The 24,535-nt window shown below is 42.0% G+C and overlaps 2 protein-coding genes across 2 annotated transcripts; one reads left to right on the top strand and one right to left on the bottom strand.

The window, feature by feature from the left end:
- Positions 1-317: 317 nt before the first annotated feature.
- On the bottom strand, positions 318-3,844 carry LOC143123038 (transmembrane emp24 domain-containing protein 2-like). The gene is made up of 4 exons (XM_076284144.1): positions 3,505-3,844; positions 2,624-2,816; positions 1,607-1,714; positions 318-1,333 (listed from the first exon to the last, which is right to left on the bottom strand). Exons 1-4 carry the CDS (start codon positions 3,685-3,687, stop codon positions 1,209-1,211), a joined length of 609 nt encoding a protein of 202 aa, XP_076140259.1. The 5' UTR covers positions 3,688-3,844; the 3' UTR covers positions 318-1,208.
- A 583-nt stretch (positions 3,845-4,427) lies between these two features.
- On the top strand, positions 4,428-24,100 carry ptpn11a (protein tyrosine phosphatase non-receptor type 11a). The gene is made up of 16 exons (XM_076284145.1): positions 4,428-4,656; positions 5,680-5,802; positions 7,504-7,698; positions 7,951-8,143; positions 9,374-9,493; positions 10,813-10,926; positions 11,404-11,500; positions 11,838-11,917; positions 12,624-12,782; positions 13,924-14,055; positions 14,274-14,428; positions 15,239-15,306; positions 15,763-15,914; positions 16,304-16,416; positions 16,744-16,840; positions 20,768-24,100. The coding sequence occupies exons 1-15, from the start codon at positions 4,643-4,645 to the stop codon at positions 16,811-16,813; spliced, it is 1,785 nt and encodes a 594-aa protein (XP_076140260.1). The 5' UTR covers positions 4,428-4,642; the 3' UTR covers positions 16,814-16,840; positions 20,768-24,100.
- Positions 24,101-24,535: the final 435 nt, after the last annotated feature.

The raw sequence follows: 24,535 nt of genomic DNA on the forward strand, positions 1-24,535 counted from the left end.
TAGTTTCCTGTCACATGATCCTCTGGCATAATACATACAAAATTGCTACTTAAATGGTGGTTACACCACTTGACATTTTAAGTGGTTGATGTGACAGACACGATTCCCCATATTAATTAAAACATTCAAAACAATGGGGTTTCATTACTTGTATTAAATATAGAAATAGAAATGAGCTTCACGTCATTGACCCAAAAATACATATAGAGAGGCTTATACAATATGACTTGGACACTGTTAAGAGATATCAAAGCCATATCTGAAAACGCATCCAGATGAACTAAACTAGATGGACCACTACAAGAATCAGCAACTCATCAAGATATAGAGAAGGTCTCATTCTTCTTTTATTAAATCAAGTTTCACAAACATAAGCATTTTACTTTACATTTGTACAGTTCAAGCCATTCATTCACCTGCTTGACATTTCAGTCATCACTGATACAGAGTAAGCAGTGGCCTTAGTTGAGAATCTGAACTGACAGAAAAATCTAATTACAAAAATACTTAAATTAACATTCCTATTTGATTCTGACAAAAGGAACAGTGTAACGCAAAATTATATATCACACTTCTCATTCAAACATTTTAGTGACCGCAAGCAACCAGTAATAAACAGGGAACAGAAAAAATTCCCACTCATGTACATAAATATTTTACTTTCTATGTGCCTCAAATGTATGACAGGATTAAAAATCTACACCGTAAAAGCCCAAAGCAAGAAAGATGTAACAGCATGGCGTAGTCCGTGGAACATAAGATCCACTACTAAACAGATAGTTCATTCGTTTACAAATACATTCTGAATATTTCCTTCATCACTGAGCACTTATTCAGACTAATAAGCCTAAATAATACTCAACTAAACAGGCAAGTACATTACACAATAACCTTTTCACGGTTATTTATCACTAGTAGCAGTCACCACACCTCAAATCTTGCACAGCACCCTCTGTCTGTGATTTATGGTTATCACACATTTACAGAAATAATAAATTACAAACGCCCTCTTAAAAATGGAGATAAACAGGGACTGTGCTGACTTTGAGGGAGACAACAGAACAGAATGACATCAGCTAAATGGATTGTGTGGAAAGAAAGATGATTGTGGTGGTTCGAAATATACTCTGACACTTGGGAGTATCCACAAGACCGGCTTGAATCCTGAAGCTGAGGTCTTGACCAGTTGAGCTCACAGGTTCGGAGTTTTATACGACTCGTCGCACTTCGAAGAACCTCTTCAGATAGTAAATCTGGCCCAGTGTCATGGCGACTAACACTAGAGCTTCAAAGAAAGACCAGAGCACCACTCGACTGTTTGTGTTGTCATTAACTAGAAAAGAACACAAGACCATAAATCAATAATAAAAAAAAAAAAACTTGCACAAATATTACAATTGATCAGAAATTATGAATGGTTATAAAACTAGTCATTATACTATATGATCTAAAACACAAACTCAGAATATATATCGAATTCAGTGGGGAGCTGTTGCCTTCTTAATTGCTTGAGGGCAATATGTGACAGCATGGAACAGTGATAACATTTATGTTGTAAATGCTTGAGTAGCTGGGAGAAGGATGGGCAGAAGAGAAATGTTCCTACTCGCTCTGTGGATCCTTTCACGGACCTCCATGTACTCTTGTTCATGCTTCACTGCTGTCATAGCAACGGCCATCTCATTAATCATCTCCTCCAGTTTGTTCTGATGGGCTGGAAAACACACACACTGCGGTAACAAACATGCCAGTGGAGATAGGCTACACATGGTGCGGTATTACAAGCACACACACATAGACATGCCATTGAAATAGACAACACACAGCAACTTAACAGCTGTGCCTTAGGATCAAACAGCACCAACAATCACACACAAACCCCACATCACTCACACACACACAATGCTAATGTATTACACATGCTCTCATTACAAAAAACTCACAAATTAACACACATCAGTAGACTTAATTCCATTTTAGGCTTGAATATTTTCATTGTAGAGTTGAATCTTTCAACACAAAAGTATAATTAAAGGGTATAATGTCTGGACACCTCATTGTTAAAGAATGTAACTTATCTACTGAAATCATGCAGGAAATGTGACTTAAGGACGTTTCTGTTTGCAGAGCTCACTTATAAAACACAATGGTCTGTTTTTACTTAATTAGTCCCCATTTCAAACAGAGGCATTCCTTCTCATCCTGTTAAAGGCTCTTGTTAAGAGTTCACCAATTCAAGCTGATCAATTTTACCATAAAACCAAGTGTTTGAGTATTACCGCAGAACAACTTTGATAATATGACCAAAATGCATGTTATGCATGTTAGATCAGTGTCAGCCATAATGCAGAATAGCCCTACCATCCCAGTTATCTCCAGCACCTGAGAGAAAGGGTGTTAAGTTAACCATCATAACCACAATGAGTAGCATTCTTTAATACACATCTCAAAATTGAATAAAGCTGTTTCTGAAAACAGCTAATAGCCAAGTCTTCCTTATATCCCTTTAGCATTTCAATGGGATGTTTCTGAACATTGTTACAGAAAGGTATCTTTAGAGCCAAGATGTTTGACACTTATCCATGTTAAGTTAGAGAAACCATCAGATAGCTCTAATCGGTACCTTCAGTCTGCATGTCGTCGCCTTTTGGAGCCTCGCCAATGTCAATAGTGAACATTACTATCTTAGGAGTCATGGTGGACATTTTGTTACTGAAGCAGAATTTGTATGTGCCGTCCATGTGCGCCGCAACAGAGTACTTCCCACTAGACTCTCGGTCGCCTTTATAAATCTGCTTCCCATCAGGTCCAGTAATCTGTAGAAAAGACAGGTATGTCTTGTGTTAGTGATGTCCTCTGTTAGAAAGTCTTTGATCAGTTCCAATCAGTAAGTAACTATCCAATGCAATGGTGAGTTATGCTGAAACAGCATCTGTAGAGTAACATTATCTTCTAATTTCCCTCACTTGTAATATTATCAGTTGTCAGTTCCATATCCAATTTTTTTGCTATAAGCAAAGGACGTCTATCCTATCCTATGAAAATCTGAATGCTAGACTCTCATTTCATTGGATGTGGTCTGGATTCGAATTATGTCACCAATGCCAAACAAGCATCTGATACAAACAATAAGCTGTACAGAATGGGCTACAATTTGCAAAACATTATCTTGTTATTTCTTATCTTATTTTTAATATTATTGAGAGTGAAATAGTTTTCTTCATTCTGAATTACATTTAACACCTGCATCTCGTGCCAGCTAACCATGCCTTAGGCAAACCATCACAGCAACGTTTTGACAGACACGGACAGACATAAAAACATAAAATCATTATCCAGCCTATGATGAGCGAGGTTGATGGTAACTGTTAGCTAGTTTGACATTAGCCTCGTGAAATGTATGAAAGCTATCGTTACCAACGAAACCAAATTGTACTCTTTCAGACGATCATGTGAACGACAGAAACATAATGCAGAGAAAACTGCTCGATAGTGACATCTCACCTCCACATCAACGTCAAGAAAGCCTCCTTCTGCAACTTCGAACATGAGGCTCATCTTGGTCCCTGAGTTTACTCGTTCATAGAAACACTCATCGGCGTGAGCGTCTATGCTAACAAAGTAGCCTGATGCTGTGACACAGCAGAACGCCAGGAGAATGAAAGGTTCAAAAGCCCTCATCATCATTTTTTCTGTGTCAAAGTAATGTGAACTTCCACATCAAGGCTTCAGTTCAGCCCATTCGATATGTTAAATTACTGTAAGGTGGTTGTTGGCAGCATACGCTAAAGGCGGAGAGTTGGGACGGATCTCGGCTCAGCTGCTTTGGTCCTTTTGCCACGTAAATCTTTAGACGGGTCGTGAGAAGGCACAAACAATACGTCAACGATTCTCGAATGTAAAAATAGTAGCATAAATGCAAAAGTCCCTTTTTTACACCCCTGCACATTGTCTACAGTACAGATATTTTTGATCATATATAGTCTAATGTGTGTAGACAGATACATTGTTTAGGAGGGAAAACAGTCCTTTACATGCGCATAAGATAACGTTTCATATGATCTGGTGCTGTGCAAGTGCTGTGAAATGGATTCAATTACATAATACCTCCCTTTTCGAAATCTACATTTGAAATACCAACAGGCTAAAAAATCTAATTAATATACACAATAATTCCATTGCACCCACACAGATGAACATGTCTTCTGATTGTGGTGTGCTCATACAGATTAACATGTCTTCTGATTGTGGTGTACTCAATCTCTCATTCTCTCTCTCATGTTTTACTTCAGTAATGATATATCCCAATGTTACTTTTCTCCAGCATTGCCAGTGTGATGTGGGGCTGCTCGGACTGGCTGCTCGGGTGCGCTTGTGATTCTACTGCGCAGGTCAAACTTCGGAATTGTCGCATATTTGGTGACGTTTTAAAATCGACTTGCTGTGGTCTATGAGACCGAGGCCTAAGCGTTTTTGTTTCTTTATAATTTCAACAAATGTCACTCTACCACAACCCGTTCTGAGCGGGCATTTAGCCTTATGTGGCAATTTCTCTGGACATAAACGGCGCTACAAAAACAAAGTTGTCAACAGTTAGCGAAGTTGAAGCAACTCTCCAGGTCGAATACGAGGCGAGAAAAATATGACATCTCGTAGGTAAGATTTTAGAAAACGAAAAAGACTCATAAATGGTGCAGTATTGGTACCCTTTGTCCTTTTGGCTTTGCCGTAAATGTGTTTAGTGTTGGTAGCTATTGTTAGTCGCGTAGGTTATCTTGGCAAAAGTGGTTTCTCTTCAGGCCCGCTGTCCCTCTCGTTTGTGTTTTTCTTAAAAATATCTGGGTAGCGAACATGTTAGCTAGCGGAATCAGCTAATGTTAGTTAGCCATTATAGCTTGTTAGCTAGCCAACATAGGGAAGTCAGCCAATATAGGGATGGCATCACGTACAAAATGTAGCTAACTAGCTAGCTCAGTAGTTTCTGTGCTGTTCATGTTTGTCAGCTTTGGTGAAGACAAAAACTTGGTCTAATCAACTGCCATTAAGGTAATAGATTCCATACACTCTAGTCAGCAAACGAGTTAACAGTTTATGTAGCTTGGTAGTTAGTGTCTTACAGCTATTCAAAAGTTGCAACTTAGCTAGCTATTTTTGTTATGGTCAAGCTAACTTATGTATTGCCAGGACGCTACCTATGGTATCCCACCACTCTGACCCAACAGTGCGCTGAAATTAGGCTACTACCATAGGCTACTACTATCAATGGATAATTGACAATGGCTGCAGTCTTAAGGGGAAAAGGTGACCAATTGTCTGATTGCCAATTTACAAACTAGGCACTTGCGGTAACAGTATGGTACAGTCTTGGGGAGAATTTGCGCAAGCCGCTTATTTTGCTGCATTTATTTCGGATGTACTGTGGCCACATCAGTGGAATGATGAAAGTAATGCCTCGCACTGGTAGATGTCAGGCTTAAAACAGTATGTGGTTCTGGACGTACTGTACGTTTCATATGGTAAAAACACATAGAACAAGTAAGAGCACTGTAGCTAAGTTTGGTGTGTAATTGCACGTCTGGATGCGAGACCTCTGTTAATGATAAGAGGGTGCCGCCCCTCCCGCGGGGCGGGTTACTGTACAAACCTAAGTGGTGTTGTGATCGTGTGATGCTTTATCAGGTGGTTCCACCCAAACATCACTGGAGTGGAGGCCGAGAACCTACTGCTTACGCGGGGGGTGGATGGCAGTTTTCTGGCCAGGCCAAGCAAGAGTAATCCTGGTGACTTCACGCTGTCTGTCAGGTGAGCATCCCCGTACTTGTCCCCCTGGTAAGCTCATTCAAACACCACAACAACCGATCAGGTGGATCCCGTCCAGGCCCGCCAGCAGGTTCCCCAGATGTTTTGACTCCAGTTGTCATCGTATATGTGTAATAAGTAATATCTATATGATATGATACAATCAATTTAATCAAACCATCCTCAGGAAGGAATATATAGAGGAAAGGGAAAATGTGGTTTACTGCACCAACAATTACATTATATTGTCATGCTGCTGAAAAAAAGAAAGACGGATATGGGAGGTAGGGTATTTCAAAAAAGAAATAGCAGCACATATGACAGCAGAAATACGACAGCAGCACATAGTAAACCTATATAGCTTGTTCTAAAATGGATAGTTCCAGTCCTCGATTATGATTGGCTGAATTGCGTTCAATGCCACTGTAAAATCCAGCACAAACATACACCTTGACCGCATTTCGTTCTATTTTACTGCTCTACCATAACTTGACACAAAAGTTAAAGTAGATGCGTCTCGACATTGCTTGGCAACCATTCAGATAGATGAAATCTATTTCTTGGCAGAAAAATGATTATCTATGAATAAATAATTTCATGTTACTGTGCCTTTATTTTATGAAATATTGGCAGATATATTATGTAGTAACCGTTTTAGAAAAGCAATAAGCCACTTGAGTCCGTAGCTTGGAGTGATTTTGGAACAGCCTAACAGCTAAGTGGTGTTTTAGGCAGTCTACGCAACACCCCTTAGCTGTTCTAAAATCAGTGTAACCTCTCGGGGCATATTGGCTAATTTGTTTAGTGGGTGTAGTAAAGGAGTACATGATCAAACAACAATCTAATACCCGTGCTGAAATGGCCATGAGAATGACGGCCCTCACAAGGTCTCATTCCAACAAATCCCGCCCACTGCCTAATATGTATCTGCCCCCCTGAGTTAACGGAAGTTGGGAACTGCCCAGATAATGCCCACATAACCCCAACATTCTAAAGTTGATTAAAGGAGAATTCCGGTGTGATATTGACCTAAAGTGTGTTGAAACATGATACCGAGTGTGAAAGTATGTCTCATAGCTCATCTCGGCTTGTCCCCTGCACTCAGAAATCTGGCGCTAGCTAGTCGATGCTACCAACAGTTTTTCGATGGGGTGCCTTGGGCATCGGCCTAGCCATGCAAATAAATCACTGTTTTACACCATTTACGAGGCTCAAAGTAGCTCCACACTTCATTGGTAAGACTTCCGAGGGCCTTGACATTTAAAACGACATTGAGAACTTTGAAAAAGCACTGGTAGTTTATTTACAAGACGATTTAGTTTACCGTTCTCCGCCATCTTGAATTTAGTCACGATTCAGTCATTGATTCCAGTTGCTGCTACTGGAAGCAACTGGAATCCATGCACCAAAAACGGCAACAAAAACAACCTGGGAAAACCTAGCCCATAAAAACATAACAAACTGTTCCAGCGAATCACAGACAAGATGCGCGTTTAGGAGAGTTTCAATTGCACGGGAGCAGCACAGGAGGGAGGGGGAAGAAGTAGCGAACTAGCTCTCTGCTTTGTTTTAAAGTCAACAGAAGTGACGTTACCCAGCATCGCTTAGAGTACCTTTAAGAGTATAGCCTGACTGCTGCGTTAAACAGACAATAGATTTTTGAGTAAGATTTGGAAGTTTTGTTCAACCCCTGTGTTTTTACAGGCGAAATGGGGCGGTCACTCACATCAAGATCCAGAACACAGGTGACTACTATGACCTGTACGGAGGGGAGAAATTTGCCACGCTGGCTGAGCTGGTGCAGTATTACATGGAGCATCATGGGCAGCTGAAAGAAAAGAACGGGGATGTCATCGAGCTCAAATATCCCCTCAACTGCGCAGACCCCACATCTGAACGGTCAGTCTCTTATTAAAGCAATAAATATCAGATTTAATCCACCACCACCACAACCCCAGGAAGCATTCATATCCATTCATGTAGGCTATGCAGGCTTGCATGTTAGTCTTCCAATATGCTGCTGAACAAAAAAGTTATTTCCAATCTTTTTTTTATTACAACTTTGTGTGCAAGTAACTTTTGTGTCTGTGTGTCATTCTGGGTTTACTGTTTGTAAGAGATCTCTCTGATCTTTCTCCTAACCCGCTGCAGGTGGTTTCATGGGCACCTGTCAGGCCGGGAGGCAGAGAAGCTCCTGACAGAGAAAGGCAAGAATGGCAGCTTCCTGGTGCGCGAGAGCCAAAGCCATCCTGGCGACTTTGTCTTATCTGTACGCACCGGCGACGACAAGACGGACACTAGTGACAGCAAGCCAAAGGTCACCCATGTTATGATCCGCTGTCAGGTACGTGTGTGTGTGTGTGTTGGGCAGTAACATTAAAGGTGTAGTTTGAGTTGTCAGTGAACTGGTCAAATATAAGCCTTCCCTGAACAGTAGATCACTCTGCATGAAAATGCACTGCAAATGTGGTATGCAAATGTGGTGAGCTGTAGGTGGCATGTGGGGTATAGCATTAGTTGCTGTAGTTGGAGCACAGACTATATAGCTACCTGGGGGTATAAGTGTGGTTGTGGACAAGGTCTGTCTTCAGTGTTAGGAGTGTGTCTGTGTGTGTGTGAGGACATGGTGAACCAGCGGTAATGTATAGCCTTAGTAATATAAATGCAGTAATATATATAGCCTTAGTAATGTATAGTCTTAGTAATGCAAATGCAGTTGTTTCTTTGTCAGCTGTAGGAAAGGGAATGTTGCCAAGGCAATGTACAGCAAGTACAGTTGTGTTTTTGTATGTAGTGGCAATATGCATGTAGATGTAGCTATGCATGTGGCGGTACCATGTGGCGGTGCTTGATTGTTGTTGTGGTAAGGGAGAATGTTGAGTGTAGCTGTATGCCTATTTTGTGATGTGCCTTGTATTATAGCAGCAATGCTGGAATCCGTTCATAAATTAAACTGAACTGAATCGTTGCACTTAAATTCTATTTAGGTACCTCCCCAATATCCCTAAGGGGCTTGCATAGTATCTGCACATGTTTAGTTTCCCATAACTTACTCAGGGCTGTACGTTAACTTTTTTTGCAAGTAGCACTGGTGCTACAGAGGTTAAAAGTTTTGTAGCACCAGCCACAAATTCTGTAGCATCGATATAAAACCTCTAAAATCTCTAAAACAATCAGTTCATCACAGTTCATCAATTGTGGTTGGGATCTAGGCCTACTGCAACTGGATTGATAAAAGGTCATGTAGTTGTAAACATCTCACCTGGCTACATTGTGTTTGAGATGAACAAAAGCTATCAGCATGATATGTTATTTGGTTGTGTTTTTGTAAAAACAAAAAAACAATCCCTGACAGTTCCATGTGTATCAGATGGGCGTAGGCAAGAAGTAAACCAAGTCTATGCATGTGTTTGCCTAAGAGCATGAGACTGTAGCTCATGATTATTCCAAATCATGGTATGGGAAGTTCAAGCACCCTTCTAAATTACTGTGAATGATTTGGGTCATATGTGTTTTCATCTTTTTAATACTGGGAGCAAGATGTAAGCCAGGCCTTTGCAATTGTGTCTAGCAGCATGACCTGAAGTACGACGTTGGAGGTGGTGAAAAGTTTGACACCCTGACTGACCTGGTGGAGCACTACAAGAAGAACCCCATGGTGGAGACCCTGGGCACAGTGCTGCAGCTCAAACAGGTACCCATGACCACTTAGCACCGCTAACCGATAAAATAAATTCATTGGTTAAAAAAAAAACACAGCGTCATGTAGATGGGCCCTTAACCCATTCGCGCTGGATGCTGCATGACGCAACATTGAATCTCCCGCTGGATGCTGCGTAGCGCAGCATGCTTTTTATTTCATGTTTCTAGGTGCTACAGAGGCTTAGATATTACATTTTGGTAGACGTTGACAATTTTTAGTATGTTTTCAGAAAACCCTCAGGAAATAAGGTTATTTAGTCTAGAATGCCATAGGATTCTATAGGCGTTTTTAGCAGGCATTTTAGGAGTAAATAGGTTAAAGGGACAGTAATACACAGCGGTAAAGCACACAAACAGCATGGCGTCATGCATTTCGAAATTATGTCAAAATGAGTCAGACATACTGACAAAATTGGAGCCATCTGCTGCGCAGTATGTGCTTTTCTTGGAGCGAGATCACGTGTAGTAAACAAAAAATCATCCAGGTCTGCGCTGTAAGTGATCATATTTGGTTAAATTGTTGTCATTTGTTCGTTCTTCTGGAGGCTTTGCCTTTGTCTGAGTTTACATCTAAAACTAACAAGCGAGCAGCCAGCAGTTTTCAAGACTGCTGGCTCTAAAAAAGTTTGCAAGCTTCCAAGCTGATATTTGTGCACATTCTGAAAAATATACTGCTTCTTTTTGTAAAAAATATGTATGTGCTTAGGCTGTAAACCATTTAAGAAACATACATAACGTCCTGGGTGACTAGTGGGAAGGGACATATGTAATGTCCCCTTACCATGTGTCAAGACCATGTGTCATGGAATTTGAGAATGTTTCCTCCTAGCTACATAGTAAAGCTTTCCTTAATAATGGTAAAATGTTGCTTTAAAAAGTCAGGCTTAACAGATGTACTTACATAAAAAGTCAGGTTACGTCAGAGAAAAAGGGTGACCGTGAAAATGAAATGACCTTACTATAGTCCTGTAGCTATGGCAGATGATCCCGAAAGGCGATAACTACGTCAGCAGACACAGAAAACAACACGTGAATGTTGCACGACCCCCCAGTAGCGAAGCATAGTGGACCGAGGTTATGCAAAAACAAGCGAGGATGAAAATTATTTAAGGTGGAATTGAGATGCACCACAGAGAATGGACGTTGTATATGTACCCTTTATGAAATGCGTTCAATGGAAAAGATTATTTATTTATGACCATCCCATTAAAAACGCAAATTGGTCAAATTGTGATTGACTGAAGGGACTGATTATGTGGCCCTGATCAACTCGAGTTAACAACTAATGAATGTCCTCCTGTCCTTGTGAAGCCCCTGAACACGACACGCATCAACGCTGCAGAGATTGAGAGCAGGGTCAGGGAGCTGAGCAAACTCGCCGAGACCACCGACAAGGTCAAGCAGGGCTTCTGGGAGGAGTTTGAGGTGAGACACACACACACACACACACACACACACAGTGTCACACAACATACTCACAGTATCATACACACACACACACACACACACACACACACACACACATGCACTTACAGTATCATAGCCTACACACATGCACAAACACTCAGTCAAAGTGTCATTCACACACTTTCACTCACTCACACTGTCATGCACTTGTAAACCCACCTATTCACACAGACACACACTCACACAGTAATTGGCCGATACACAACATTTATCTGTGAAATACCCCACATATACTCATATTAAACCCACTCACCATCATATTCCATTATCAGTACATAAACACCCTTTACGAAAAAAAATCAGTATTGTGCATTGTACTTTTTATCACACACACACACACACTTATTCAGTCATACACAAATTCAGTCATACCCAAACACACACCGTCATGTACTTAAATCACCGCACACTGATGCCCCCTCTGCGTTGTCACAGACTCTACAACAACAGGAGTGCAAGTTGCTGTACAGCCGAAAAGAAGGGCAAAGACCAGAGAACAAAAACAAGAACCGATACAAGAACATCCTCCCCTGTAAGTAGAACCTCAAACTGTTGCGTCTTATCCCTAACCAAAGGACACATGATGTAAACCTGTCTAGTTTTAAGGTTACCCATATGTATATGTAGTGTGTGAATGTCCGTTCAGCATCTTTTTGTTTTGGTGCTGTATGCATCTCCGTTTGGACATAATACCGACAGTCATTTGTGTACTTGATTGCTTTGTGGGTGTGGGTGTGTGTCTCTCGCTGTGTCTCTCTCTCTCTCTCTCTCTCTCTCTCTCTCTCTCTCTCTCGTGTGCGTGCGTGTGTGCGTGCGCTGTGATGCTTTATCTTCTTGGGTGACACTCCTTGTCTGTCTTTTTATCACAGTTGACCACACGCGGGTTGTCCTGAGAGACGGGGACCCCAGTGAATCTGGCTCGGACTACATCAATGCCAACATTATAATGGTAACAGAGAAACCAGTGTCATGGCCCTCATTTAGGGTGGCCACACCAGACCACACTTAACATAATCACAAAGAACTCTCACAGATCAGAAGTAGTTAGTTATCAGGATGTCTGCACCAATACAAATCCAAAATGGAATCCAAATCCAAACTTTCTAATGAGGAGACACAACACTTAAAGAATCTCCCATAGAAATGTATGGGGTTAATTCGTAGCGCAAACATGGCGGTCGTCTACACATATTCCGCCCATTCCGCCGCCAAAAGTTGACATGTGAATACATCGTGCCAATCATGTGGTATGCTGTGAATACATCGTGCCGATTATGTGTTGTGATCTCGCAGCTGGAGCGAGGTTGGTGTGTCGTGATTCGTGTAGCATTGCGCACACGCAGTTCTACCCGAAATAGATGCCCGATAAGTGCCCAAAAAGCATTGCAATATGGCCACCGAGTGGAGGGACTTGCCTAAAAGGACTTTGGCTTAACACAACTGGTTGCATTTATTTGGCCATCCCAGAAATCTTGTTTTGTGAGATTCTCTCTAGCTCAACTGATTCTTGTTATCTTGTAAAGAATATCAGTGGTTTTCATAGATCCACATACGCAGTGTTGGTGTCCATAGAACATTATGAAAATTTACAACGTTCTTTCAATTGTCAGATACGTGATGCCTTTCTTGTTTTTCTGTGTGTGCTGATCCCACAGCCGGAGCTCGATGCAAAGTGCAACAACGCTAAGATGAAGAAGAGCTACATCGCCACCCAGGGCTGCCTGCAGAACACCATCAGCGACTTCTGGAGGATGGTCTTCCAAGAGAACTCCCGCGTCATCGTCATGACAACCAAGGAGGTGGAGCGGGGAAAGGTGCTGCTTCAACCTCTGACGTTGATTTTAACCCATGACATTTATGGAAGTTGAGAGTACAGCGTTGCCAGTGATAAGCAGTGGCATTTATACCACAGTGAAAAGTAGTGTAGTAAAATAATTTTGTCTGTAAGTAATGGAAAATGCTAACTTTTAGTGTCAGTGTAGTGTTATTGTTTGCATTTGTACCAGTGGCTAATGAATCCCCAGAGCCCCAAGACTTGGCACTAACTCAAACTGAAATCTAGATTATTGCCGGCACTTGTCATTGCCCATGATGTAGTACATGATGAGTTTGGCCCCAAAGTGGCTGCTAAATTATTTAACCTTTTAAAGGAATTATCCGGAGTAAAATGCACTTTAGATCGATTTCCGGATGATTGGGGGTACATACGTTGAGTTGACATCAAAATTATGTCATTCGGATGTGTTTTGAGAAAGTTCGATTGTACCGTTTTCAGTCACAACTCGTAGCCTGGAAGTGAGCGGGGCATTTCAATTGCGCCGCTACAAAACGCTATTTTTATACCTCTTCTACAGTTCCAAACAACATAACACTTACGTGGTAGTGAGTAGAGGGTCACTAAAGCCAAACCGAAGTATCCCGAGGTCTTTATGTGGTCAAAAAAACATAGTCCAGTCCATACAACTTCATTTCAATTTCGAAAGAAATACTGGACTAAAAAACGGCGACGAAATTGTGAATTTCCAGAGCGTGTTACAACACACTCAGCAATAAGACTCCTACGGACTTTCCCCTCAAGGTGGCGGCAAAGATGGCAACATTTCTGTAAAGGTACTGGCTTGATGAAATTCATTCTGGACTCTCTATTCGACCACATAAAGACCTCGGGATACTTCGGTTTGGCTTTAGGGACCCTCTACTCACTACCACGTAAGTGTTATGTTGTTTGGAACTGTAGAAGAGGTACAAAAATAGCGTTTTGTAGCGGCGCAATTGAAATGCCCCGCTCACTTCCAGGCTACGAGTTGTGACTGAAAACGGTACAATCGAACTTTCTCAAAACACATCCGAATGACATAATTTTGATGTCAACTCAACGTATTGGTCTTATCCTGCAACGTGCCTCTAAAGTAAGTGTGCGTGTGTGTCTGTGTGTGTGTGTGTCTGTGTCCACAGAGTAAGTGTGTGAAGTACTGGCCTGACATGAACGCCCTTAAAGAGTACGGAGCCATGCGTGTGCGCAACGTCAAGGAGACGACAGCACATGACTACACCCTCAGAGAGCTGAAGCTGTCCAAGGTGGGACAGGTAAGACGTTTCCCACACAGTCAGACTAGCCGCTGTTGGCTGTGGGTGTAATGATGGCTGCAGCTTATTTGTCAAGGTCAGATGCAGCTATTTTCAGGGGAGATTGATACCAAAAGTGCTTTGGTAGGATTTGAGATGACTTTGTATAATGTGTGTATGTATGTATGTATGTGTGTGTGTTTGTGTCTGTGTGTGTGCTTGTGTTTATTTTTTACCAGGGCAACACAGAGCGCACTGTGTGGCAGTATCACTTCCGTGCCTGGCCAGACCATGGTGTACCCACAGACCCCGGCGGCGTGCTTGACTTCCTGGAGGAGGTGAACCTGAAGGAGGAAAGCAACCTGGAGCCGGGGCCCATAGTGGTGCACTGCAGGTTAGTACTAGACTGGACCGCTTACTGGTAGAGCACTAGACTGGACCACTTACTGGTAGAGCACTAGACTGGACCACTTACTTGCAGAGCACTAGACTGGACCACTTACTGGTAGAGCACAAGACTACTAATTGGTAGAGCACTAGACTGGACCACTTACTGGTAGAGCACTAGACTACTAACTGGTAGAGCACTAGACTACTAACTGGTAGAGCACTAGACTACTAATTGGTAGAGCACTAGACTGGACCACTTACTGGTAGAACACTAAACTGGACCGCTTACTGTTAGAGCACTAGACTGGACCACTTACTGGTAAAGCACTAGACTGGACCACTTACTGGTAGAGCACTAGACTGGACCACTTACTGGTAGAGCACTAGACTGGACCACTTACTGGTAGAGTACTAGACCAGACTACTAAGTATATCAGCCCCTCTATGTATTGCTTCTTCAACACATATTAGTCTCAGTCATTGCATCTGGGCTAGTACAAAAACTGAGGAAGTTATAACAGATGTTATAACATTAATTAATATGGCTATAGAGATGTAGCGGTTGACATCATAAACCATTTCAGAGCTGTACTGGCTGGCTACTGATCAGAGCCATTTTTCCTGCCAGTGGGTCAATTGTTTTTATTTTTTTGTGACGTAGCCGTTACAGCTCTATGGCAAACTTTTCATGTTGCTTCATGATACTGATATGGTTTTATTTTTCTGGTGTGACAGCAAGACACCATCATCGTTATACGAGTTTTTCTTTTTTTTCATGTCTCTTCTCATCCCTCGCTCATCCCTCTCTCTGTAGTGCTGGGATTGGAAGGACTGGAACGTTCATTGTGATCGACATCCTCATTGACGTCATCAGAGAGAAAGGTGAGTGAGCCGTTGCATTGACTGGCAACATTGATTGTGTACTGGACGATTCCTCAGACACGAGTGTGTGTCTTGCTAAGTCACTGTTCAAAAAAGGACTGAACTGCTCTACTTAGGTCAGCTCAGGTGCATAGAACCACAGTTGAAATGAAGAGGTGAGAGTTTGTTTGTGATTATGAGCAATGGTGATAGCAGCAAGCTGAAAATGTTTACTCCTAATTTTGTGTTTTTGCAGTCATCTTTTATTCAGTGTGCAGACCAACAGTTTCACCTCATAAGTCACTGTTCAGAAAATGTTTGGCACATAGGTTTTTTTATATAGGAAATCACAACAGGTCAGGTGCAAGACAGAAGAATTTTGATAGGCATGTGCAAAACAATGTGCAAAGTAATACAGTCTCTCTCGCTCTGTGTGTGTGTGTGTGTGTGTGTGTGTGTGCGTGTGTGTCCGTGCAGGGGTGGACTGTGACATCGATGTGCCTAAGACCATCCAGATGGTGCGTTCCCAGCGCTCAGGAATGGTGCAGACAGAGGCTCAGTACCGCTTCATCTACATGGCCGTCCAGCACTACATTGAGACGCTGCAGCGCCGCATCGAGGAGGAACAGGTGTGTGTGTGTGTGTGTGTGTGTGTGTGTGTGAGTATGAATGTGTTGCATTGTAACGTGGTGTATATTGTACTTGTTTATCATTCTCTCGGTGGACATATATTTGTAAACAAATTAGAGCTGGAAAAACTGATTGAGTCCTTTTGTGCATGCCTTTGCTGCTGAGTGGAATATGTTGTGGTCAAACCCATCAACTTTAATCATGATGCTACTCAGATGAAAGTATTTTACCAAAGAGTTTGACAACTGTGGCCAATGTTCTCATTGTTCTCATTGTTTGAAGATATGCCAGATGTGTTTGTATTGTTTGACAATGAAGCAAATGGTTCAGTATGAGCTTGTTGCTGAGTGTCTGTGTCTGTGTGTGTGTGTGTGTTTACCTCCTGTAGAAGAGCAAGATTAAAGGTCGTGAATACACCAACATTAAGTACTCTCTCTCTGACCTGACTGCGGGGGACCAGAGCCCGCTGCCACCCTGCACCCCGATGCCAACGTGCCCAGAGTGAGACACACACACACACACACACACACTGCCACTCGATATGTGCCTCTTCAGAGTGAGTCACTATACAGCTGTGGACAAACCATTCACACACACGTTTATACACACCATTATACACAGTCATAGTCACATTGCATCCCAATGGCAACTTGCCCAGAGTGAATCACACATACAGCTGTGATGAACACACACACACACACATTCTTCCTTGTGGACAGATATGAGACATGAAACTGAGATCTCCAATTGCTTCATATTTGCTGAACTTCTATTCACAAATAAACAAAAGCACAAATAAACACCTTTCTGTGTGTGTGTCACATACAGTCTGCGGGATGACAGCTCCAGGGTGTATGAGAACGTGGGTCTGATGCAGCAGCAGAAGAGCTTCAGATGAGAAGCCAAGCGCTGTTCCCCTGAACAGGTAACCAACACCACCAGGGGGGTATTCCATCAACCTCGCTAAAGGCCAAACCTGGCTTATTTCGATAAGTCTCGCTAATTTTAGTGAGAATTCCGTTCCATTAATGAGGTTAATGTGAATCCCAGCTTGGTAACCATGGGAATTTATGCCACAGAACTAACCTGCTCCGTAGGAGGTTAACTTTCAAGCTAAATTAAGCTGTGTTGCAAAAAAAACCAATCAGTCGGAAAACGAGTCCAAAAAGATGGTTCCGTCAACCTGTGCTCTCGTCACCTGTAGCATACTACTTCAAAAATAGAAGTAGGCCTATAGAAATGTTTTTTTCCGACAGTGCACCAAGCATGGATTTACACATTCACTAGCTCCAAAGAATGTATGAAGATTATATGATTAAAAATGTTTTAACTTCACATGCGTGTGGTTCTAGGAATCGTGCTACTGTGCGTCATTTACTTTCGGTGGTGGTGTAACGTGCAGCGAGACGGCATAGGATAGGATTTACGTTCTTGCGTGCTCTCAGGTTCGCTTCCCATACGAAGTATTAAGGCTACATTGTTTATCACCTTGATAATGGCATTTTTAGTTATAATCTTTGATGAAAAACATATGTCTACTGCTGATAAAGGGTCATGAACATTTGGTAGGCTGTTCAGTGACAGCTTTGCCAGTGGGCTATAGCCTATTATATCTGATGCAAGCCAAAGGATAATTATTCTGTAGCCTAGGCAGCTAATAATTAAAACTGTTTCATGTGTCGACGATTGTTCATGAATGTCAAATCAACTGTGTGCTACACAGATTAAATATTAGGCATACATTGAATTGAAAGCCATTGTATTTCAGATAATTTTATTTCCAAACACTTTGGGACTTATGGGAGACAATAGCCTATTATGTTGATACTAATTTATTTTATGACCACCTACACCTAGACAATAATTTGGAGTGAATGAACTCTTTTAATCTAAGAACGTAAGATGGCTATAGATAGTTTTGAATATCTATATGCATATCCATAAGTTGTTTTTGAGTTTATACTATTTATTCATGCACTCGTTTTGTTCAAGCATAGACTGTAGACCCATGTGTTCAAGAGTGAAGCCAATCAAACTTGCAATTGATTTCAAAACCATTAGTATTGTTGTTTTAAATGTATGCTTTCATTATTCTCCCATTTCTGTAGGCAATCTATTTTTTTCTCGCGATGTTAAATTTGATGACTTTCGATGAAAATCCTGTAGATGGCGCTTGCCAAATCGAACAGAAATCGTCTAGTATTGTCTTAATTTTACGACATATATCCTCTTTTTGTCAATCTACTGTTATGGTCTGCTGTTCTACCTCGTGCACGAGCAGAGATGAAGCTGACTTTAACCTCGCTTGAATAAACGAGACCAAGATGCCGCTAACTTGAGTTAATGGAACGGCTTCAGCCCCAAGTGGAAGTCTACGCTAGTTCAAGCCAGGCTATTTCTGTTAAGCGCCGCCTTCATTAGCGAGGTTGATGGAATATCCCCCAGCACCTACATCAACACCATCACCACAGTCACCACCAACATCTACATCAACATCACCACCAACATCTACAGTGCCTATAAAAAGTATTCACCCCCCTTGGATATTTCCCCTTTTATTGCTTTAATAAATGGAATCTTGATCAACTTAATTTGGCCTTTTTTTAAAAGTATATATTTGGTTTGATTTAATAAGAGCTTTACCACTCACCCATAGAGCTTTGACTAGTGAAGGATTCAGGCAAAAGTTGTTGTATGCATAGTTTCTCCCATCTCAGCTGCTGAAGCTTTTAACTTATTCAGTTGTCACAGTGTGAGTTGTGAGTTGTCACAGGTGCCTTGGTGGCCTCCCCCACCATTATTCTTCTTGAACGGTCACTCAGTTTGTGGTGACTGCCTGCTCTAGGCAATTTTACACATTTGCCATACATTTGCCTTACATTCCTTAATGATGGATTTCATTGAACTCCAGTGGATGTTCAGTGACTTGAATTTTCTTTTGTATCCATCCCCTTATGCTTTTCAATAACCTTTTCCTTGAGTTTGGAGTGTTCTTTTGTCTTCATGGTGGAATCATAGCCAGGAACACTGACTAACCAGAGATTGGACCTTCCAGACGCAGGTGTCTTTATATTACTACTATACACATTCACTGCACTTAGGCAATCTTCACTAATTGTGAGACTATTAGCACCAATGTTAATTTAGGTCAGTCACTTTAAGGGGGGGGGGGGGGATATTTATTTTGCATTATAAATTTTTAAAGAAGCCCTATGCAACAATTTTAGCAAAAATGACCTTAATTATGCAGGTTGAGAGTCGTTCTGATGGTTCTACAACACTTTTCGTGTCGTTTGGTGGGTGCTTCGTCTCCCCCTAGTGCTTCTCCGCGGAAAAACCGAATATGCAACTTTCTGGTCCCGGTCCGAACAAATCCGGATGTGACTCAGCGGAAGTATCCAATCGTGCCTCGAAAATGTAGTCAGATTGTAGTTTCTAAGAAGACTGCAAAACAGACTCCGACTTGGCTTTGTTGCTGTTGAAATTGTAAGTAGCCTACCCTTGAATGAACTTCGTTTTTGTAATGTGGTTTGATAGTCTCTTGAACAATGTGTTTGCTCGACCATTTTATTGTGAGCCCTGTATGTGTTTAGCTTGGTTTCTTGATGGCTAGCTCGGAGCTATGTCGTGAAAAATGCGAGCCCAAATCAGGCGAAAACCCAGAAACAGCGAAGGAATAACCAGACCTGCATAGGGCTTCTTTAATTAATTAACATTACTCTGTAGAAATTTGCTTTCACTTTGACATTAAAGAGAGGACTTTTGTAAATGTAAAAAAAGGCCAAATTAAATCAACGAAGATTCCATTTATTAAAGCAATAAAAGGTAAAATATCCAAGGGGGGGTGAAATCCTTGTTATAGGCACTGTACACTACCAGCACTAACATCTGCACCACCTACACCATCAACACTAACATCTACACCACCTACACCTACACCACCTACACCAACATCTACACCAGCTACACCAACATCTACACCAGCTACACCAACATCTACACCTCCAACATCTGCACCACCTACACCATCAACACTAACATCTACACCACCTAAACCTACACCAACTTCTACACCACCTACACCAACATCTACACCAGCTACACCAACATCTACACCTCCAACATCTACACCACCTACACCATCAACACTAACATCTACACCAACATCAACATCTACACCACCTACACCAACTTCTACACCAACTTCTACACCAGCTACACCAACATCTACACCACCTACAGTACACCTACACCTCCAACATCTACACCAACATTTACACAACCTACACCACCATCACCAGACACCAACATCACCACACTAGACACCATCATCACTCTCATCACACCACCGTCACCACCAACATTACCTCCATCCTCACCTCAATCTCATCCACCACTACCATAACCCTGCAACTCCAAAACAACTGGATTCTCTGTTAAGTAACTGGAGCTCGGTTTCCTTCATGTGTAGAGTTCAGTGAGCTTGTAGCCCAGTAGAGTATCTGGAGCAGCACGTCTCCTCTATACTGAGCCTGTTGTAGTTTGTACATGGAACCTCACAAGTAAACCTAATTAACTACATTAATCACGTGCTGTCCCAATTTGGCTCCCATCAGGGAAGCCTCATCAGATCGGGTTAAAGGTATTATGCAACATAGTTTCAGTATATGCCTCTGAGTTCTATGTGTTACATTTAGTGAGTTATTATAGTTATAGTTAGTGGATTATTTTTATTTATTGTATAATTCTATTATATTATACCGATATGTATGTTTGCTTACTCTTTATTGCTCTTTGTCCCCCCCCCCCTTTCTCTCTCTCTGTGTGTGTGTGTGTGTGTGTGTCCACACAGGAAGCTGTTTTTGCCACACCTGACTAGATCATGACCACACAGAACATGAACATGACGAGTAAAAAAAAAAAAAACGGAAGCCACACCTGGTCTCCACACCTGGTCTGCGATCAGTGCCTGGAGCTGGACCCAGCCTCTCCACACACACCCTGAAACCACTGTGAACATCACCGAGCCTTATCCACACACACACACACACACACATGCACGCACACACGCACACTTACATGCATACACATATACAACTCACACACATACATATATTATGGCCCTCTAAAGTTACTGATTGGCTTTGGAGAAATTTTATCCAGGCTGCATCTTGCAAGTGTGGGAAAGCTTTTGTGCTCTCTCTCTCTCTCTCTCTCTCTCTCTCTCTCTCTCTCTCTCTCTCTCTCTCTCTCTCTCTCTCTCTCTCTCTCTCTCTCTCTCTCTCTCTCTCTCTCTCTCTCTCTCTCTCTCTCTCTCTCTCTCTCTCTCTCCCTCCCCTCTCTTTTTCTCTCACTCTTCTTCCTGTTTGTTGGTCTCTCTCTCTCTCTCTCTCTCTCTCTCTCTCTCTGTAATAATCTGTTAATTTTTTAACCAAAGGAAGATGCGTTAGAGTAGTTTTCTGTGGAGCAATGAGGGAGAGCTTAGTGGAGGAGGCCTGTGCCAAAAACAAAAGAATAAGTCAGCGTTACCGTCAGAGTTAGCGGACGCTGCATGCCTCTGCCATCCTTCCGCCTCAGCCTGTCTTAATGGGAACGGGCAGAAGAAACGCCCTCTGGTGGGCAAAGGGAGTTCTGCCATCTGTAGAATACCTAGTTTTTGTTTTCTCTCTTTGTTTTCTCGTTTTAATGAAGATAATTGTTTAATATTCTGTTACTGGAGCTAGTGTTGGAAAAGGTCATGGCGGTGGGGCTGAGGAAGCCTGCCGGGACCTAAGATTCGAGGCCTCTGGTCTGTGCTTTAGCCAGCAGGTGGAGTTAGAGAGCAGGGGGTGGTGGTGGTGATTTTGTGGGCTGAGCATCATTGACCTGGTGATTGTGACCCAGCAGTGAGGATGTTCGAGGCCTCTCAGTCCCATACATTCCCTCATTTCACCCTAGAGTCTTTCCCAAACCCAAGGGGTCAAAAGTCAACTCTAGGAGTCCAAGGATGGTGCCAGTGTTTGGTTGCTAGTACGGGGTTAGGGTGGTTGTTTTGCTTTTTAGATGTTGCCTTTTGGCTATCCATTGTGCTCCCAGAGTATAGTATGCACTACTTAAATCAGGAAGAGACTGTAATAAGGCCCTCCCTGCTATGACTCATTGACCCACACTGTGAGTCTCTGTCTTCGCCCTCTCTTGACCCCCAACAACCCCCCCCCCCTCCATACATACACACACACCACCACCACCACCACCTTACAGCTGGCTGCCTTATTGTTTTACTCTTTCTTTTTTAAAATTCAACTCTGTTTTGTACTTTGGTTTTCTCTTAAATGCCTATCATTTGATTCACCACATGAACTTAAAGCCCAGAATCACTGTTGGAAAGTGAATGCACATTTGAGCTCAGCCAGCATTTCCACATACGTTTTTGGTTCCACATACGTTTGTTTTGGTTGGTAGCCTTGGCCACAATGAGCACTCTATGATGGATGACTTCATTTTTATTTGTGATGATTAGATGTGCCCTGTGTGGTCTACTCTACACTTGGTCTATCATTCTCTATTGTGTGTGTGTTGGAAGCAAAGATTTTGCTGTGTGTGTGTGTGTGTTTGTGTTTCGCAGCAGATTACAACTCGGCACTCTTTCAGTTTTCTGTTTCAAAAAGCTGGAGTGTGTTATTTCAACTGCAGTATTGCAAAAGTGTACCTTCTTCACATCAGTAATTTAAAAGTGTTTATGTATTGTCCATATGTGCTCGATGACCAAGCTAATGAGTGATTCCACAGCATTTCACTTATGAACCCATTAGCCTCCTGCCTCTCTACCCTAACAGATACACACACACACACACACACACACACACACGTATGTGTGTACATACTCACACCTATGGGTGACATACACCCCACACATACACTAATACTAACATCCAGACATGCCTATTGTTTCCTGGTCATGTGGTGAACTCTGCTATGAGTTGAGAGGGCTCAGATGCCTTTGTAGAGGTTCTCCATATTCTCCAAGGAATAAGTTTTATGCTTTTTTGCTGCGTCTTGATTCTAAAGTGATCCTAAAAGAAGAGTCCGTGTGGGCAGAGACTGATTAGAACACATGCCTCCGGTCCTTGGGCTTTTATCCAAATCCTGTGTTGCTGTGCTGTGGGCTGACTTAGCTCTTATAGAGGTCAAGACTAGTGAGCCAGGTGTGGTTTGTTTGTTTGTTTGTTTGTTTGTTTGTTTGTTTATGTGTGTTTGTGTGTGTATGCTGTATGCCCACTTCCTCATAGTTCTCAGGCCAGTTGTGCCCCCCCCCCCCCCCCCCCCCAACCCTAAACAGAGGCAGACACACACGGTCACGCACATCTGAATATGACGTTTCACATGCTGTGGAAGCTCTCCTACGAAAATCTCAAACTCACCAGGGCATATGCACGGCACCCTGGGGCCAAAACTAATAAGACCTGCCCTTTAACAATAGTGCGGTGACCTTAGGTCCAGTGGCTCTGCTTGTGTACCGTAGTGTGTCTGTTCATTGTACTGTAGTGGGTGGGTGTGTGTGTGTGTGTGTGACCGAGAGTGGGTGAGAGAGAGAATGGGTGCTTATTCGTCAAAAGTGTTCATGGTTTGTGCCGTTGTGTTTTTGTGTGTGTGTGTGTGTGTATGTGTTTGTGTGTATGTGTATAAGGGAATACAGCTGTTGATATGTCAGCTCTTTTCTCTTGCGTACAGAAACTCTTACACACACTTGTATTGATCTCTACATGTGTTTAATAATACTACACTTTTCTCTCTCTTACTCTTTTCACCCTCTCTCGCACTCTCGCTCTCTTTCAACATGTCTCTGTCTCTCTATGGGGGAAATGAATGGTCTTCAAATAAAAAACACCACCTAGTACATAAAACTATAAACTCAAAATACCTAATGTGAAATGTATTACCCTAAAAAAGAAATGGTCACGGAAAAAGAAATGTCGAACTCAATGCAGGCAAACTCTATTTTTTAACTTGTATATTGTACATGAACATCTTGTAGAGGAGAATGTACTTAACATATCTAATTGCCAATAAGATATACTGTATGTTTAACCCAGCCACTGATCTCTAGTGAGCCTTAGAAAAAAAGCAGTTTACTGTATTGTGTGATTTATCAATGCAAGTAACCATGATAACTTCTTTGACAATAAATGACAAGCTCACAACTGTATGATTCCCTGTCTGTCTTTTTTTTTTTTTTTTTTTTTAGCGTCTCATTTTCAATCTATATCTTATTTCCCATACTGGATGGAACTCTGTTAAGTGGACATTGATGAAGACCAGCCAGAAAAGAGACATTTAAAACAAACAGTGGAATGTGTTATCTTTTTTGAAGATTTAATACAAAGTTAATGGTTTGCTACAAAATAATACAGCAATTTCCTGTGTATCAGCCGCATTATCTATAAACCACAGGACGGTAACTGGCAACTGAAAAAAACCCATGTATTAACCGCAGTGCCCAATAGACCAATGAATCAGAATCAGATCATGCTTTAGCCATAGAGAAGAATGAAGAAAATAAATTTGTATAGGCCCTCCCATGTATTAACCTCATAGCGTAGATGTAATGAAATAATAAAGAAAAAATAGAATGAGAATTCTT

The sequence above is a fragment of the Alosa pseudoharengus genome, unplaced genomic scaffold, assembly GCF_046254945.1.
Source record: "Alosa pseudoharengus isolate Yale_2024_CS ecotype anadromous, Long Island Sound unplaced genomic scaffold, YU_APseudo_1.1 YU_APseudo_1.1_scf_14, whole genome shotgun sequence".
In the NCBI taxonomy this organism is placed as follows: domain Eukaryota; kingdom Metazoa; phylum Chordata; class Actinopteri; order Clupeiformes; family Clupeidae; genus Alosa; species Alosa pseudoharengus.